This window comes from Panicum hallii, chromosome 9 (genome assembly GCF_002211085.1).
Source record: "Panicum hallii strain FIL2 chromosome 9, PHallii_v3.1, whole genome shotgun sequence".
Classification (NCBI taxonomy): domain Eukaryota; kingdom Viridiplantae; phylum Streptophyta; class Magnoliopsida; order Poales; family Poaceae; genus Panicum; species Panicum hallii.
The window spans coordinates 70305645-70323352 of record NC_038050.1 but is presented as its reverse complement, the minus strand read 5'-3'; the positions used below and the strand labels follow the sequence as shown (position 1 = coordinate 70323352).

The window sequence follows — 17708 nt, the reverse complement described above, 5'->3', positions numbered from 1 at the left end:
CCATAGTATTTGAGGTATGATAAATACGTACGTACAAAAATTTGGAACAAAATATATTTCTAATATAGGGTTTAATGTATAGAGAACGAGATTTAGAGAATGTTGTTGGAGAGAAATGAGATATAGAGGAGAGAATTTTGTAGAGAAGTCTGTAAATGACGGATACAGAGAACGATATAGAGAACGACGGTTGAAGATAGCCGAAACATTAGCCAGGCGATGTTTGGGCCTCAAGTCCTCAACTGGCCCAGGGTGTGACCTGACCTGCTAAACATCATTTGGGCTAAGTCAATGGTTTGCAAGGGCTAGGTGTGAAATGCACACGAGTAACGATGCAGGTAGGGCGGCTTTTATACTGAATAAAAAACTTAATCCGGTGACGCAGTCAGTGACTGGACGAGTAAGGCGTTAATAGTAAGTAACCGCAATGCAAAATTCTAGTACTGTATTGTAGTATATCATCAAGAAAAAATGGAATACAAAATGGTGTGGAAATCTGAAGATTCCCAACGAAACAAGCACGCGTATCCCTGACATCTCTCGGTCCATCGGCAATATCTTCTTGAATTGTTTACGACAAGATGAGGATGATTTGATGCCAATACAGAACTGGAATAGCTGGAGTCTTGTGTAAACACCAAAGGATGTGATTGCCTGGAAGGAACAACGCCCTTTGTTTTTCTCTCGTCAGTCCCACAATAATGCACGGACGTCTCACAATTTCTCTGCATTTTCTTTGTCAGGTAGTCGACAGTTGGATCACCCGACCGTGCGAACGAAATGGTCAAGACGTTTTGAGTTGGTGGACGTCACGTTCAGACGGTAGCTGACAGCTTATTGTATACAGCTTGTGGTCATCAGACAACGTGTTTTTTAGAAGAATGAGTGAAAATGACCAGAACGAAGTTCCATCCCCGAACGAAAACTTCCTAGATTCTAATTGCGTTGCATGTTTGACAGCGTCTTGCTGTAAATGGACAAGAATTTAGAAGAGGAGAAACAGAGTTAACGAAGCTGATCAGCAAGCTTCAGATGGACCAGGTACTAACCAAAGAAGTGCACGGCAGTCAGTCAGAAATGGCTACCGGCCATGTGTTTATACTTCAGTGTATTTCCAACAGTATCATTGTAACAGAAGTTCATCAATATGCACATTAATTAGCACATAAGATGAAGAAGAACAAAATGAATAAAAAAATCTGATCAAGAAATCAGGAGCCGCACCCCAAGGACGGGCACGGGCAGGCCGGCCGGCCGCCGGACCAGAGAATCAGGCGTCCTGGGCGTAGAAGTCGATGATCTCCTTGAGGTCGAGCTGTAGGATCTGCGAGACGGAGCGGCCGTCGCAGGCGAGCCAGAGGATGTGCTCGAAGAGGATGGCGTCCACGTCGACGAAGATGGCCCCGCCCCGGCTCTCCTCCTTCCGCGACACCGTCTCCAGGAGCACCCGGAACGGGTAGGAGTCGAGCACGAGCTGGTCCACCGAGAACGCCCGCCTCTCCTTCCCGACCACGACAGTCACCGCCGCCGGCGCCGGGGATGGGCCCGCGGCCGCGGCCTCGTCGTCGAGCGAGCGGTAGCCGATGCGGGACGGCGACGCCGACGGCCACCGCAGGAAGACGCAGCAGCCGGCCATGGCGATGGCGCGGCTATGGCAGGAAGGCCGTTCCCGTTGCGCTCTGATTCTTGGTGGCTCCTGCTGCCTGCTCCTCGGGATGGTGGCTGCAGCTGAATCTTCCTGAGCCTCTTTTGGGAGGGAGCGAACTCGTTACTCGTTTATATCAAACGACATGGAGGTTGAACGAGCCGTTGGGGAGAGTTTGCACAGCAGGCCCTGGTGCTTCGTCAAATCACTTGTTGTCGTAAGCGCGTTGAAAAACACAACCAGATTCCACGTGTTACTGAATATCAATGTAGTAAGAGGGCCTAGAAGCAAAAATGTCCCTCCATTGGATGCTACCTTTGTCTCGGGATAGCCGTTGGGTTGGACCGGGCAAGAGATTATGGAAAGGGACAGGCCGACCGTGTCCACCGATCCTAGAGATGGCAATGGGTAACTGACACCTGAAATCCGGCGGATTTTTACGGTACGAGTACGGATTAATATCTATACCCGTGGGTTTCTTAATGGGTGATAATCTGTACCCAGCGAGTACGCGGCACGGGTATGAGATCGTAGCACCCGAACCCGCAAACCCACGGGTTTTTTAAACCCGATATAATATAAAGAATGCACATCATATACTCATTTTATTATGGTCCAATAAGTTTATTTTGGAAGTTTGATGTCTAATGCAGTGAACTAGTGGTGCCATGCTACGGATGGTGGACAGTAACTGGATAATAATCTAGCTGTGAACTTGTGATGTCTGATGTGATCAATGGTGTTATGATTTGTGAAACACTCTATCAGTCTTATGATTGATGTTTATCTTATATTATTGTCTCGATTTTATGTATGTGTCTATTGGCTGATACATCTAAGTGGTTGAGTACTTAACAGATTGTCGGGCACGGGCAGCCCGCGGGTACCCGCCACCCGTGCGGGTACGGGTTCAGGACATAATCTGTACCCGGCAGCGGGTATAGGTTTCTTAGCGGGTGTATTTTATTCTAACAGGCACTAGTATAGGCAAGTAATACCCAGCGGGCGCGTGCCCGTTGCCATCTCTAGCCACTCCGTTGTCCTCGCTCACTGGAGGGAGCCCCGCCGCGTCGGACCTGGCCCGCTCGCTCACCGAGCACCGGCGGCGCCGGCGCCGAGTGGCCGAGCACACGGCTCCACGGCGGGCAGTGCTGCGCGGAGAACACGTCGTGGTGGGGGGAATGGGAAACGGAACGCGCGCGCGGTGCCACTCTGGCCTGTTGGGAGAAAACAAATCCTGAGGAAACGGAACGGAATCTTGGCATCAGGCGGGCCACGGGCTGGCTGTGCCTTGTACGCGTACCAGGACGGCCACAGAGAAGACTCTTGCTTCCGGGCTTTTGCACCAGCAGGAGCCATCAGCAACGACTCGCTCTGCGAGTGAAGGTAATCTCTGCGTTCAGATCAGTTTGGTTCCGTTGCAGAGGGATAGAGCCGGGGGGTGACGCGGCCGTTCTTGTCAGGTGCTGCATCAGTCCAGTTCCACGCGGTTTCCACACCGTAAAGCAACGTCACAGCAAATGGCGCAGGAATTTGTTAGGCTAAAGGTTGCTTATCTGCATTCTTGGTGATTTGTAAGAGCAACTGTAAATGGTTCCCTTTTTGCAGAGGTGGTCGATTTTTTTCCCCGTCGATGCAGAGGACTTTGCAAATCCTCTCCCGTGGAACTGTACGGAAACTAGCCGAAGATCAGAGTTAATCGCACAACAGTAATCGCCTAATCGGGGCCGCTGGATCCCATGGGCCAAAATCCACCGGCTGCTGCATGAGTCTTGGGCCTTCTCTCACTTGGGCTTTTGGCTCAAAAATGATCGCGCTCTTTCGAAATTCTGCATGGGCCTCCATACAAAGCCCTCATCACGATGGGGGCCAAAAATGTCAGGAGGAAGATGATGATGCGAGCGAAGCTAAGCAAACCACAAAGCTCGAATCATCAATGGCAGCCGCCTCCTCCTCGGGCTCTGCCAAAGCCCTGGCGTGCTTCCACGCCTCCCTCCTCGCGCCCCAAACCCGAACAACAGGTACTGCCCTGTCCCTACCTTGTTCTACTTTTCCTACTAGATGCCTCGCCCATACGCAGATCCCCCAACCCGATTCGTGGCTCCCGACTCAATGGCTCAATCCACCCCTTTGTTCCATCACTTGCTGATTTCATCGTTTGGCTTTGGCGGGAAATGGGGGGTCCAAGTAACCAGCCAACCGATGATTTCGCTATTGCGATGGCTACTGATTGTGAGCCTGGGATTCTGATTGGTGTGATGCAGCGGTGGCGTCAGCTTCGCCGCGTCGAGCTTCCGTCAGGATGCGCGCCTCTACTGCTGCGCCAGCGGAGCTGAAGAAGACCGTCTGGGTGTGGACCGAGAATCGGCAGGTTATGACGGCGGCCGTGGAGAGGGGGTGGAGCACTTTCCTCTTCGGATCCAAAGATCTCGGCGAAGATTGGTCATGTGAGAACAATTATTTTCTTTATCTCAAGCCCATAATATTATACAATTTACAAATTCCAAAGACCGATGCAGACTAGTTTACATTGGAAAAAAGGCCAAAAGGGTGAAAACCTGTCGAGCCAGGCCTTGTGTTCCTACTTAAATTAGTGTAGGCTTGTCTGATGATATACTTGACCAAGCATTAAGACTTCTTAGATTCTAGTGGTTCATGAATTCATGATTTTGCATGCTCATTTGCTTTTTCAGCAACTGCTCGCATCAATCCTCTCTTCATTGATGGTCCAGAGATTTTCGATGGCGAAAATCAAAAAGTTGCTGAAATTTCGCAAGTCTCTTCACCCAGAGAGCTTGAACTCGTACAACCAGACAATGTAGAAGTCAAGAACATTGTCATAGACTTTCGAGGTGGTTGGCAGGTTAGACTACTGAACATTGCAGCATAAGCACCAATCTTATTAGCCCCCTGATCCATAGCAAGGAAATTGTTTCAAAGTTCTGTTTTGTTTTCTACGCATACAATGTCGTAAATTATCATAGTGAGTTGAGATTGGTTAACACATTACTACACTCTAGGTTTTCTATTTATATTTCGTCAAAGGAATGTAACAAGTGTGTGTGTGTGTGTCTGATCAGTGGCTTCCAAACATTATTGCATAAACCTACCCTATCCATCAGAGGCACTCAGTGGTATTTCCTTTCCACATTTCTTAGGTTATACCGGCCGAAAATATAGTTGCTGCATTCCAAGGATGTAAAGGAACTGTATTGGCTGTTTCAACAAATTCAACTGAGGCTCAAGTTTTTCTTGAGGTAATTTTCCAAAGATTTCAACAGATAAGATATAACACCATCTCGCACATACAATGCTGGTAGGTATTTGTTGTAAATTATGTTGTCTGTGGCTGAGTCATGTTTCCTTCACTCATTTTGTAGGCCTTGGAGCAAGGGCTTGATGGAGTTGTACTTAAAGTAGATGACATGGATGATATCATTAAGCTCAAGGTATTTTATAAAAACTTTATGTAAAGTTCCGCTGTGCTTAACTAGTAAACACCTGCCAGTATAAAATGGGCTTGTAGTATTAAATGCCATGGTTGTAGTGTATTTATGTGACTGTACAAGAGGCTCCTTCTTGCTACTGCTTATTGTTTTTTTCATGTACGATTTACCAGATGTTTGTTTTTCCTCCCCTTTTAATGACTCAGGGTTATTTTGACAGAAGGAATGAGGCAAAGAGTCAATTACCATTGACAAAGGCTACTGTATCGAAGGTTGAAGTTGTTGGTATGGGTGATCGTGTTTGTGTGGACCTTTGCAGTATCATGCGACCTGGTGAAGGCCTTCTGGTTTGTGTATATATCTCACTTGTTCATTGTTGCCATGCATAGAAAAAAAATAGAAATATTAAAATATTCACTGTTCAGTGTGACCTCATGGATATACCGGTCTGCCTTATTGGCTTGGCATTTTGTTGATTCCTGTTATCCATACAAGCATACAAGTCTGCATCTAGAGTTACATGGCATCTTGTTTTCAGGTTGGATCCTATGCAAGAGGAATGTTCCTTGTTCACTCTGAATGCTTGGAGACAAACTACATTGCAAGCAGGCCTTTCAGGGTCAATGCGGTAAGTTTAAAATAAATTGGATGGCAGCAAAGCTATTATGGGTAACTGGGTATTAGTTTATTGCAACACAGCAAAGACCTATACTAATATATGATCTTGTCACTTTTAGGGGCCTGTGCATGCATATGTCACTGTCCCTGGGGGCAAGACTAGCTACCTCTCTGAGCTGCGATCAGGAAAGGAAGTAATTGTGGTTGATCAACATGGGCTATGGCGTACTGCGATTGTGGGTCGTGTCAAGATTGAATCAAGGCCTCTCATCCTTGTAGAAGCAAAGGTACAAAAAACCGGTGTACCTTGCTGTAAGCTTTATGTGGTTTTTTCATGTGAATGTCCATTTCATGGTACTATTGGCTTGCTGCAGGACAACTCTGGAGATACGTATAGCATTTTCCTACAGAATGCAGAGACAGTTGCTCTCATCATTGATGACACAGGTAAATCCATTGTGGTCCAAAATTAAAAGATTGGACTGTAAACGTTGAATATCACTAAGTTGCTATTATATCTATCATTTTTAAGTCTCTTTTCAACCAGCTAATTCCTGGCATGTATTATCGTTCGGCACAGGATCAAGTGGAAGAACTGCTATTCCTGTGACTTCGCTGAAAGTCGGTGATGAAGTTTTGGTGAGGAAACAGGGCGGCGCTCGTCACACTGGGATAGAGATTCAGGAGTTCATTGTCGAGAAATGAAAACAGAAACGTAGAATGCAGCTTTACCTGCTACCAACTTTCGTTTTGCCCAAAACAATTGATGTATGTAAGCAACTTGCACATCATGACACCACATTTCGAGTGAAAAAAGAAGCGGGAGAAAACCTTTTGTCCAAAGAAAAAAAACTTGCACACGAAACCAAGACTTCGTATCGCCTTGAGATGGAGCATCATTCGTCTATTTTTCTGTAGAAACTGTGCAACTCCATTACGATTTTCCATGGCAGCAAACAAAGAGATCGAGGAAGTTCTACGTGCCAGCCGAGTGAATTTCAAAACACTGACGACACCAGGCCACAACGCTATACGCTTGCTGAACCAGGCAAGGCAACTTATCATAGATTGACATAGTGGTGTTCCCGTGTCACACATGATCGCCAAAACATCAGTAGAAGCAAAAGTTACAACGCTGCTCACTGCTGAACCAACAAATATACAACCTACAGGTACGTCGCATCTTCTAAGTCTCGTCCTAGTGCACTTGTGCAGTGCGATATCCTGGCAATGGGGATGCTGCTGCTGCTCCAAGTGAGCGCCGTGGCGAAGGTTGGACTCTCATTGGTGATCTTGGCGATCTTGGTACGGCGTGTGAGGCCTTCCGAATGTCAACCAGTGGTGACGCTGAACCATATTTGGCATCTTGCAGCTGCTCCAGCTCTTCCAACACCTGAGACATCCGAGGCCGCATCTTGGCATCACCACAGATGCATTGCAAGGCAATGCTTGCAATGGCGTTTGCACCCTTTTTTGGATACTGCCCTCCAAGCTTCGTGTCCATGATGCGGTATAGCCTGCGCTTGTCACCTAAGTGAGGTCTGGCCCAATCAACTAAGTTCTGCTCTATGCCTGGCTTCGATTTGTCCAGGGCTCTTCTTCCAGTGAGCAACTCAAGCAACACCACCCCAAAGCTGTAGACATCTGCCTTTGCAGAGAGACGGCCTGCGAATTTTCAAGTAACATGAGAACAAATAGATCCAGAAATAATCATCTATCTTTATTACCATTATGTTCGATTATTTCCTAAATCCAGGAATATTTTTCCCTCTGCACTTAGTAGGAACAAAGTTCACTGGAGCATTCACAATGTGGAAGGACTAATCTGACGTATCAAAATGAAATGCTCCATTTAAGGGAATGCAACACAAAATAGAACATAAGTACAACTGGATCCAACTTATTGAAATAAAAATGAAATGCAAATACACTTATTCGATGGCAGGATGGCACAATAATTTCTTTTAGTTTAAACAAGTAGTCCTCTATTATACCCAGGACCACCAAAGATGCTTTAGGTAGGAAACAAGATAATTAAGTGAGCTTTAGCTAATGCAGTACAAGGACCCAGCATTGGCATCTCCCGTTAAAGATGAAGCCATACACAAGAACAATGCACAGTATATACCCAATTATTTTATAAATACGTCGAGACAAAATATCTAACCTGTTGCAATATACTCTGGAGCTGCATATCCATGAGTGCCCATGACTTGTGTGGATACATGGGTTTTATCCCCGGTTGGACCAGCTTTTGCCAAGCCAAAATCTGAAAGCTTTGCGTTGAATTCCTGCGTTGAAACAACCACAAAGAACAAGATAAAGGGGCATTCAACAGATATGCATGCTTCACAATCAGAGTTGGCCTAGTATTTAAGCATACCGAATCGAGGAGAATGTTCGATGCCTTGAAATCACGATATATGACTTGGTTTTCAGCATCATGTAAAAATGATAAACCCCTAGCGGCACCAATAGCAACTTTGAGCCTTATTGCCCATGACAAAGGATCAGCACCTCCTGAAAAGTAGAAATATTGCATTATTAAATGCCCAAATAAGTTATATGAAACTTGGGACTCCACAATGCAGTGCTATAGAGATTAAATACATACTTCTGAACAGATGATTCTCCAAACTTCCCTTGGGCATGAATTCATACACCAGAAGCCGGTTATCACCATCTGAGCAGTAACCAATGAGTTTAACAAGATTCTTGTGGTGAAGTTGGCCAAGGTAATCAACCTCTGTCTGCAGCAGGCAAAGGGTAAGAACAATCGGGAATAATAAAAAAATATTCTTGGAGCAGTAGAAAATATATAGAAGAGAGATGAACCTACCAGCCATTCCTTGTGTCCTTGGAAGCCTTCTGGTTTAAGCTTCTTGACAGCAACAACGAGACCACTACCCGGTTTTGAAGGGGCAAGCGTGTGTTCATCAATCCAACCTTTATAGACATGCCCAAATCCTCCTTCCCCAAGAAGACTGTCCGGTCGGAAGTTCTTGGTTGCAGTTTTTAGATCATTGAACGTGAATGCCTTCAAATTAGAAGATGACAAAATTTCACCTTCTGTTCGAGGAGTAGGAAGCTCACTTCGATCTCTCATAGACGAAAGAGTCAAAGTTGAGCGAGTTGAGTTGCTCTTAATCGTGGAAGGGACAGATGATAAACTTGTCTTGCTGGTCACTTTTAACGGGTCTGATCTCTCAACAAGAAGCAGAGGAAAATCAGAACAACTTGATATCAATAGCATTTAAAGATTATGATGATGTCATACTCATGAATTCTGGTACTAAAATTTTGCTAATAATTAAGCAAATTGTAAACATGTTTAGGCTGTCAATTTAACAGCAACCTTCCAAGCTGATCAGAAGGGGCTGTATTTCCCTAACTGGTGCTCTGCCAAATTTGTGAACCTACTTACCATAACCGTATGCTACAAAATTCTTATTGGATCCAATAACCATATGCTACAAAATTCTTATTGGATCCAATAACCGTATGCTACAAAATTCTTACTGGATCCGTAGTAACCTCTATTCGTTTTGCTAATGTGGAATCAAAGTACATCAAGCCTAATGTTCCAATTTGTAAATCAGGGTGATCATGCCACTCGTAGTTCAATTATCAGATTCGATTGCCACCTCAATGGCCCTAGAAGTGCTGTGAAAGCGCCCTAACATTATTCAGGCACAAAAGTTCCTACTGTTGGCTTTAAACCCTACCGATGTCTTATCCTACAGAAGTAACAGAGGAACAAAAGTAGAAAGGAAGCTGCTAACAACTAAAAACAAAAACTCTAGACCAAAACAGGTAATTGAGCCAGAACAAGTAGTTCGATCTCAAAATTATCTAGCACGAAAGGGGTAAATTCATATAAGCAGCATACCAATCCAGAGCTATAAAAAACAAAATTGACAAATATAGAGCAAAAGAATTCTAGAGAGAAAGCCAGGGCACTCACAGGCAGCATTGTTGATGCTGTGATCCACCCGCGCCGTGGTGTCCATGCAATTCCCCATGTTTCCCTCTGTACCAATTCACCCACCACTCATGCACTGTGCAAGCAAACAAGAACTCTGTCGCCTCAAGATCCCCAGCTAGATCAGCTCAATCCTCCGTTTACATGAACGCGCTGAGCGGGAAAAGATGGGCTCCCTTAGTTGGCTCGGAGCACAAGATGACCGGTAATGCAAGGAATCAAGAGGAACAGAGGCTCCCAAGATTCTCCGGCAAGGCAAACAGTGAGCAAGCAGCCCCAAAGGTCCAATCTTCGCAAGGTCAGGACGGAGCTCCGCCACAAATTCTGGAGGAAAATCAGCAAGCTCCGTAGCCGCAGAGCCAAGAAACCAGCGAGCAAGAAGCAACCTGTCAACTCCCGGCACCTCAAAAGTCAATCAAAACCTCCACGCCCAACCAGCTCGGCTTCTTCTGCGAGCTGACCAACCGGGCGCCCCCAGCAAGAACCCCAAGCCTTGTTCAGATCGAACCCCGCCCACCGACTCACCCACTCCTCACGGGACGGGACGAAACCCTGCTGCAAGAACGGCGGCCGCGCACGCCGTCAAGAAACGAGCGCGCCGCAGCAGGTGTCGGAGCTCACACCTCGAGCAGTCAACTAGAGGCCGCCGCCACGCACACCCTCGCCACTAAGAACCGCACGCACGGGGAGGCCGAGTTGCGCGTGGAGATGCGACCGGATCGCTTGACCCGGGTCTCTCTGCCTGGACGGAGGCGAGGTGCGTGCGGTGGGGGTGGAGCAAGCAAAGCGGCAGACGGAAGGAAGCGGCTGGCAGCCCGCCACCGACCGAGCTCAGGTGGTGAGGTGTGGAAGCTGCGAACCGGAGCGGTGGCTGCTCTGGCTTTTCCCTCCCTCTTGTGCACCGCGCTCTGGGTGTGGAGATTTACATTTATACCCTCGAAGGATTCGATGAATTGGGTAGAGATGAGTAGGTGATCCCAGCGCATATGCCCCCGAGCAACAGTGGATTGCACAGAAGTTGCAGGGTATCTTTCATGATCTTGAGCACCAATCTTGGTCTGAGCTTTTGCTAAAGCAAAGGGGTAGATTTTGGATAAAAACCATGCTTTCGGTTCACGTCATTTGCAAGCTAAAATGAAATTGACTCGAAAAAAGAAAGATCAAGAGTGCATGCATGTACGCGTGCGAGCATCTACGTTGTGTTAATTAAAAGAATAATAGAGGAGAGATGAGAGAGTAATAACCAAACTTATCAGGTGTTAACTCGAGAATAGTCTTTAACTTGGGGCATACTACTATGATTGCTTGCGAACGGGGAAAGCATCCAGCACGTGCCGCAACAAGAGTTGTGTTGAAATACAAAATCATCCGTGTCCTCGAGAAAAATAAATAAATAAAGCAATGGTAAACCATACACGTACGCGCATGATCACAAGGCTCAAGAGTATTCTCTGCTGCGTTGTCCTACTAGTCCTCCAGCAGCCTCCCATGAGACCTTGGGAGTTGAAATCAATCAACCTTTTCGTCTCGCTTTTTCAACGCTGCATCAAAGCCGAGCTCGAGGCTTACATCATAAAAAAAAAGAGCTTTGAGAATCTCACGTTGTCATTTTCCTTTTCTGTCCTCACTCCCTTGTCCGCGCACCGCTTGCAGTTATGCTGCCCTTGATCGATCCATTTCTCCATCTCCCAGATGCATGCACCATCCCGTTATTTCTTTGAGGCGAGCACACAGAAATAAACAACGTGATTAATTCGGGCGCAAAAATGCAAACGTGCCTAGTTGCAGTGATCATCAAGTTTTCTGGAACACACCAGAGGTTTGCTGTTCAGCTGTTGGTTTCAGATTAGTTATGAAGGCAAGATACCAATACCAGTCTCTGAATGTCTGGTGTTTCCTTCTGCTATGCTATTATACCCAAGCTCCATTCTGCCTAGTGCCTACCACCTAATCAAACATCATCAAGCAGATATCTTCAAGCATAAATTAATTGCAGAGCACTAGTAGTTCATTTTCCTTATCAAATTAGTCCAGCAACATCCTTGTTGTGTCGGCCCATGTGATGGTGACAAACAGGCTCCGTGCACAATGATAAAAGAAGAAGAAGATACCAATCTAAACTCAGAAAGTCAAAGCATTTGCATTTGGATCATGTAGCATTTCGTCAATGCACAACTATCAGAACGACAACGACGACGACAACATCAATCCGATCAATTTTTTTGCTCCAGTGTTGACCTCGCATTCAATTTATTTTCAGCGGCGGCGGCCGCCTCAGTTTTCCACAGATACATCGCATGTGCACACTGATAACGGCACCTGTCCTGCTTCAGCATGTGACCAAGGGCCAAGGGCGTTCCTATGGTGCCCGGAGAAGCAGCAGCATGGCCAACAAGATGTTGCTGTTGCCTACTTACCTACCAGGCTAACAGTCCATGGCATCCAGAAGTGATCAATCTTAGATTAAGGTTTGCAGCAATTCTGTGATTCGATTTACGTCTTTAAGATCTTGATTAAGGTTGATTCTACCATTCTTATGATTCTAATCTTATTTATATACCACCGAGACAATCTATAATCTACTACAATTTGGACAAACCAACTGAACGCTGGACGACTGTGATCATTCAGAGCTCCTCTTTGAGACTGAAGATGTCACGGGAGAAAGGGGCTTTCTTCAGCTGAAAAGGTCGTTTAGCTGCCTTCACGAACCCATCTGCATGCAGAGAAGGATTCCAGTGACATGCATGATGCATCCACCCGCGGCCCTTTCCCTTTCCCGACACCTAACTGCATATGGGAAAATGAAAAGAGGTTCCTGTGTGGCTTGGCGTTTTCAGGCGCTCAAGCCAGGGGCATGGCAATCAATCACGCCCGTAAGTGCCTTTCTCTTGTACGTGATGCGTTGTCGTCCTGTCCGCTGTGCCTTTGCTTCACGCTTTTGAGCATGCAAAGGAGACGATGGATCGACAGACAGATGGGGATTGCTTTGCTTCCTTTTGCTCTCTTGTCCCTTGTGCTTTCATATGTGATCTTATCAGGATTGCATGTCACGGTGAAAGAACCCGAGCAGTACGTGTGTGCAGAGTTTGTGCCTGATGAGGATGGAAAGCTAGACATGGAGCAAAAAAACTTGTTTATCGGTAGGGCATTGAACTCTGATGCTAAGAGAACAAAGAGATTATCTGTTTCATAGTAGATAGATCCAATAAAGCCTGCAAATAGTATAGTCCATGGTCCTTGGATTGCCAAATCCTTGCATTGGTTTCATGTCGAGTCACGGGGAACAGCAGGAATCAAGTCCAGTCCAAGTCCAACCAAACAGCGGCAGAATACTACTCCTAGTACAGTACAGAAGACTGCAGTGTCCTGATCCCACCGAGCTATACCACTCCCTTCTCGACATTCATTCATTCAGATCTGTACCGGTACAAAATCTGAATGAATAATTATTCAAAAAAAATCTGAATGAATGAATGCAGGCAGCGGCCACATTCATTCATTCAGAATTTAGAGTCCCAGATCAATGGCCGGGGCAAGTCAATGGCTGACCTGCCAACAATTTTGCATACCCTGCACGAGTAAGGAAAAAAAAGGTATAGAATATGAAAGGATAAGAATCTTGCTGTGAAGATCTATCTAGAAGAAAGAGGATAGAATAGAGAGGTTGCAGCAGAATATAGGATGCGCTGGTTGAGTGGTTGGCGGTTGAGAGTCTTGTTTGACCTTTCCTGTGTCTCACACACTGGCAGTCTGGCACACTGCTTCACTGCAAGAAAAAACACTAATACGAGTACTCCGTAATAGCCTTTTTTTAAAAAAAAGAAATATTGCTGCGTACTAGCCTTTTGTTGCAAAACTGTATTAGATCCCTATGGTTCCTTCTACTCTAATCTACTTGCAAATGTAACATCAGCAAGCAGTTGGCTAGTGGCATGCAGATTGGAGACAGCCGGACCAGTTAGGCAGCGAGCACTATCTCTCCACAGTGAGGAGTGTACTGGATTGTTCTAAGCCAAAAAAGGACCATCAGAAGCAAAGATTAACCAAAGAGTTCAGGATATGGTAAACAACCCACCGTTGGAGCTTTTGCTGCAATTAACAAACATAACCGCAGAGCAACGGGGAACATTTCAACCCTCTCGACACCCCGCACTACCAACAAGCGGTTGACAATTTCTCTGAACTCTGAACAGCCACTGATTCTGTTAGAGGTGCAGCAGAGGGCAAGCAAAGCGAGGGAGCGAGAGGGGGATACGGAGAAAAGGCAAAGGAATCGGAGGAGGAAAAAAGATAGCGGCGCCCGGGCCAGGGCCAATGGCCATGGTGGTCGACCGGTCCACTACTACCGGCCCAGCACTCCACTGCAGCGCTGACACCAATCATATCAGCCAGGCATCTCTCTTGCTTTGCTTTGGCCTTCGGCGGGAGAAGGATCGCCATTTGCCAGAAAAGGCACACGCCCACACACGTACACATACGAGATTTGGATTGTGAAAGGGGAATCGTCTTTTTTTTTAGGACGGAGGAGTGAGTGAAAGCTGCCGATCCTTTAAAATTTGCAAATTGTCGCGAGAATCGAATGCCGGTCAGGGATCACCTCACCGGCCATGTGTGGAGCAACTTGAAATTAGTTTAGTGTTGAATCCTTGGTGTGCATCCACTGTTCGCTGATGCTTATCCTCAGTAGTGAGGCATGTTACTGATTAGCTCTGCTCTAACATCATCATTAGGACTGGACCACCATGTTTAGAGAAAGAGATGAACACCGATAGAACCATCTATTCTTGTTCCACTGTTGCAGCAGCATGGCAGACTGGTACCTGGCAGGATGGCAACCCTCGCTCCCGAACACCAGCGGTGCTGGCTGGCTCGGTGCTCGGCAATCTGCTAAACTACGCAATGGAACTGCCAAAGGGCGCCATAGATAGTGCACTGCATGGGTTGCCAGAAGAAAATGGAGATTGTGTTTTCTTTTTTCATTGAATAATTATCAGGCTAAAGCTGTCAAAAACCCAGAGCCGAAACCCAAACATAACAAACACAACACAAGCCTAAGAATAACTAAAAGGCCACAATAAGGCAAACAATAAGCCCATAAATAAAATCAAAGATAAGGCCCAATTACAATCGATCGTTGCAGAATGTACATCAGTTCAGTTGTACTACTATTTTTGATGGATGTGCGAGCTGAGCTAGCCAGGCCAAAATCACGAGTTAACATAAATAACTGAATCTGAACTGAAAATCATATGAACTACAGACACATAGTTCTTTAGACTAGCAAAGCTATTAAGAAAAATTAATTTTGATTTTATTTGAAGATAATGGTGACCGATCCCAAGCCCGCGATGAGAAAATATGGAGGTTTGTGTTAGATTTGACGAACCAGCGTAAAAAATCAGTCACTCTAACGGAAATGAAACCCATAAGAAATTCGTTGGGCGTAACTCTCTTAGCGACGCGCTACATCGGAATCTGGGTGTGGTGTTAAATGGGCAAGGGCCGGGTCGTCATCCTCTCAGGAGCGCGTCGTATCGTGATCTGGGTACGATGATAAGTGAGCAAGGGTCGGATCGTCGCAGCCTCTGTGGCACGCTACATCTGCACCCGGGTGTAGTGAAAAACGAGCAAGGGTCTTCGCATTTCTCTCGACGGGTGCTAAGGGTAAGAAAGCTAGCCGAGCCAACTAGGATTCGTCTAGGTAGTTGAAACGTAGAGTCTCTAACATGTAAGTTAAGAGAACTAGTCGATGTAGTAATTAGGAGGCGTGTAAATATTGTATGCGTGCAGGAGACTAAATGGAAGGGTTAGAAGGCGAAGGAGGTGGAGGGTTCTGGCTTCAAGCTTTGGTACACGGGGACAATTTCGGGTAGGAATGGTGTAGGCATCTTGACCGATAAGAGCCTTAAGGATGGAGTTGTAGATGTTAGGAGGCAAGGTGACCGGATTATCCTAGTGCGGTTGGTCATTGGAGATTTGATTTTGAATATGATCAGTGCCTATGCCCCTCAGGCAAGGTGACCGGATTATCCTAGTGCGGTTGGTCAGGGTGAGAAGCTCTTCATAGGAGGAGATCTCAATGGCCATGTGGGTGCGACTAATGTAGGATACGAGCGAGTACACGAGGATTTCGGGTATGGTAATAGGAACGAGGGGGGAGGATGTTTTGAATTTTGCGTTGGCATACAACCTGCTGTTAGCGAATACCCTCTCTAGAAAGAGGGAGTCCCATCTAGTGACCTTCCATAGTGGACAATACTCGAGCCAAATCGACTTTATCCTTGTTAGGAGAGAAGATAGACGTGCCTGCTTAGATTGTAAGGTGATACCTGGGGAGTGTGTTATCCCCCAACACGAGCTTGTGGTGGCGGATTTTCGTTTTCGGGTACGTGCCCACCGGGACAAACGTGCCAAGATTGCGAGAACGAAGTGGTGGAAGCTTAGAGGGGAAGAGGCACAAACGTTTAAGGAGAAGATACTAGGCGAGGGGCCTTAGGAAGAAGGAGCAGATATAGATGATATGTGGCTAAAGATGGCGACATGTGTTCGGAAGGTGGTCTCAGAAGTGTTCCGTGTGAGTAGGGGAGGCAAGCAGGAAGTGAAAGAGACTTGGCGGTGGAATGACGAGGTGCAAAGGGCTATTAAGGAGAAGAAGAAGTGTTTCAAACACGTTCATCTCGACAAGAGCGCAACCAACATCGAGAGCTATAGATTAGCGAAGAGGTCTGCAAAGCGAGCTGTAAGTGTAGCGAAAGGTCAGGCTTTTGATGACCTTTATCAACGGCTAGGTACGAAGGAAGGAGAGAAGAACATTTATAGGATCGCTAGGACCCGCGAGAGGAGGACAAGGGATATAAACCAAATCAAATGCATCAAGGATGGGACAGATCAACGTCTGGTGAAGGATGAGAAGATCAAGGACGGATGGCGAGAATACTTCGACAAGTTATTTAATGGGAAAAATAAGAGTCCTACTTTCGAGTTGGACGACTCATTTGATGATACCAACAGACGCTTTGTGAGGAGGATTCAGGAGGCAGAGATCGGGGAGGTAAAGTGATGGGTCCTGATGGCATCCCCATTGAGGTGTGGAGATGCTTGGCGAGAGGGCGGTAGTATGGTTAAGCTTTTTAACCTAATTTTCCGGTCAAACAAGATGCCGGAGGAATAGAGGAGAAGTATATTAGTACCGATTTTCAAGAACAAGAGAAATGTTCAAAGTTGTACTAACTACCGGGGGATTAAGCTGATGAGCCATACGATGAAGCTTTGGGAGAGGGTTATCGAGCATCGCCTAAGAAGATTGACAAGGGTGACCCAAAACCAGTTTGGGTTCATGCCTGGGAGGTTGAGAATGGAGGCGATTTTCTTAGTACGACAGTTGATGGGGAGATATAGAGAGGAGAAGAAGGACTTACACATGGTCTTTATTGACCTAGAGAAGGCGTATGACAAAGTACCGAGAGACATCATGTGGTAGGCCTTAGAAAAACATAAAGTCCCAACTAAGTATATTACCCTCATCAAGGATATGTATAAGAATGCGATGACTTGTGTTCGAACATGTGATGGCGATACCAGTGGCTTTCCAATTAAAATAGGACTACATCAGGGGTCAGCATTGAACCCTTATCTATTTACTTTGGTGATGGATGAGGTCACAAGGGATATACATGGTGATATCCCTTAGTGTATGCTTTTTGCTGATGATGTGGTGCTAGTTGACGAAAGTAGGGTAGGGGTTAATATGAATTTAGAGCTATGGAGACACATATTAGAGTCGAGGGGGTTCAGACTGAGTAGGACCAAGACCGAGTATATGATGTGTGACTTTAGCCCGACTAGGCATGAGGATGGGGACGTTAGCCTCGAAGGTCAAGTGATGGCCAAGAAGGATACTTTTCGGTATTTAGGATCAATGCTTCAGAAAAATGGAGACATTGATGAAGATGTTAGGTATAGAATTTCAGCCGGTTGGTTGAAGTGGCGGCAGGCTTCTGGCGTCCCCTGTGAC

General features: G+C 46.2%; 3 protein-coding genes across 5 annotated transcripts; 1 reads left to right on the top strand and 2 right to left on the bottom strand.

The window, feature by feature from the left end:
- Window positions 1-1045: 1045 nt before the first annotated feature.
- On the bottom strand, window positions 1046-1814 carry LOC112873866. The gene has a single exon (XM_025936948.1). It carries the CDS (start codon window positions 1634-1636, stop codon window positions 1271-1273), a length of 366 nt encoding a protein of 121 aa, XP_025792733.1. The 5' UTR covers window positions 1637-1814; the 3' UTR covers window positions 1046-1270.
- A 1710-nt stretch (window positions 1815-3524) lies between these two features.
- On the top strand, window positions 3525-6574 carry LOC112873865 (3-dehydroquinate synthase homolog). Of its 2 annotated transcripts, none has more exons than XM_025936947.1 (10): window positions 3525-3666; window positions 3910-4092; window positions 4339-4508; window positions 4804-4902; window positions 5026-5094; window positions 5298-5438; window positions 5630-5719; window positions 5829-5996; window positions 6084-6156; window positions 6290-6574. In XM_025936947.1, the coding sequence occupies exons 1-10, from the start codon at window positions 3582-3584 to the stop codon at window positions 6412-6414; spliced, it is 1203 nt and encodes a 400-aa protein (XP_025792732.1). In that variant the 5' UTR covers window positions 3525-3581; the 3' UTR covers window positions 6415-6574. The 2 variants fall into 2 exon arrangements, with proteins under 2 accessions (XP_025792732.1, XP_025792731.1); XM_025936946.1 differs by having other exon boundaries at window positions 5298-5444.
- A 163-nt stretch (window positions 6575-6737) lies between these two features.
- LOC112873864 (probable serine/threonine-protein kinase PBL3) lies at window positions 6738-10581 on the bottom strand. Of its 2 annotated transcripts, none has more exons than XM_025936944.1 (6): window positions 9674-10581; window positions 8549-8907; window positions 8324-8459; window positions 8093-8229; window positions 7877-8000; window positions 6738-7374 (listed from the first exon to the last, which is right to left on the bottom strand). In XM_025936944.1, exons 1-6 carry the CDS (start codon window positions 9729-9731, stop codon window positions 6908-6910), a joined length of 1281 nt encoding a protein of 426 aa, XP_025792729.1. In that variant the 5' UTR covers window positions 9732-10581; the 3' UTR covers window positions 6738-6907. The 2 variants fall into 2 exon arrangements, with proteins under 2 accessions (XP_025792729.1, XP_025792730.1); XM_025936945.1 differs by having other exon boundaries at window positions 8549-8746; window positions 9674-9786.
- Between the last annotated feature and the right edge of the window lie 7127 nt (window positions 10582-17708).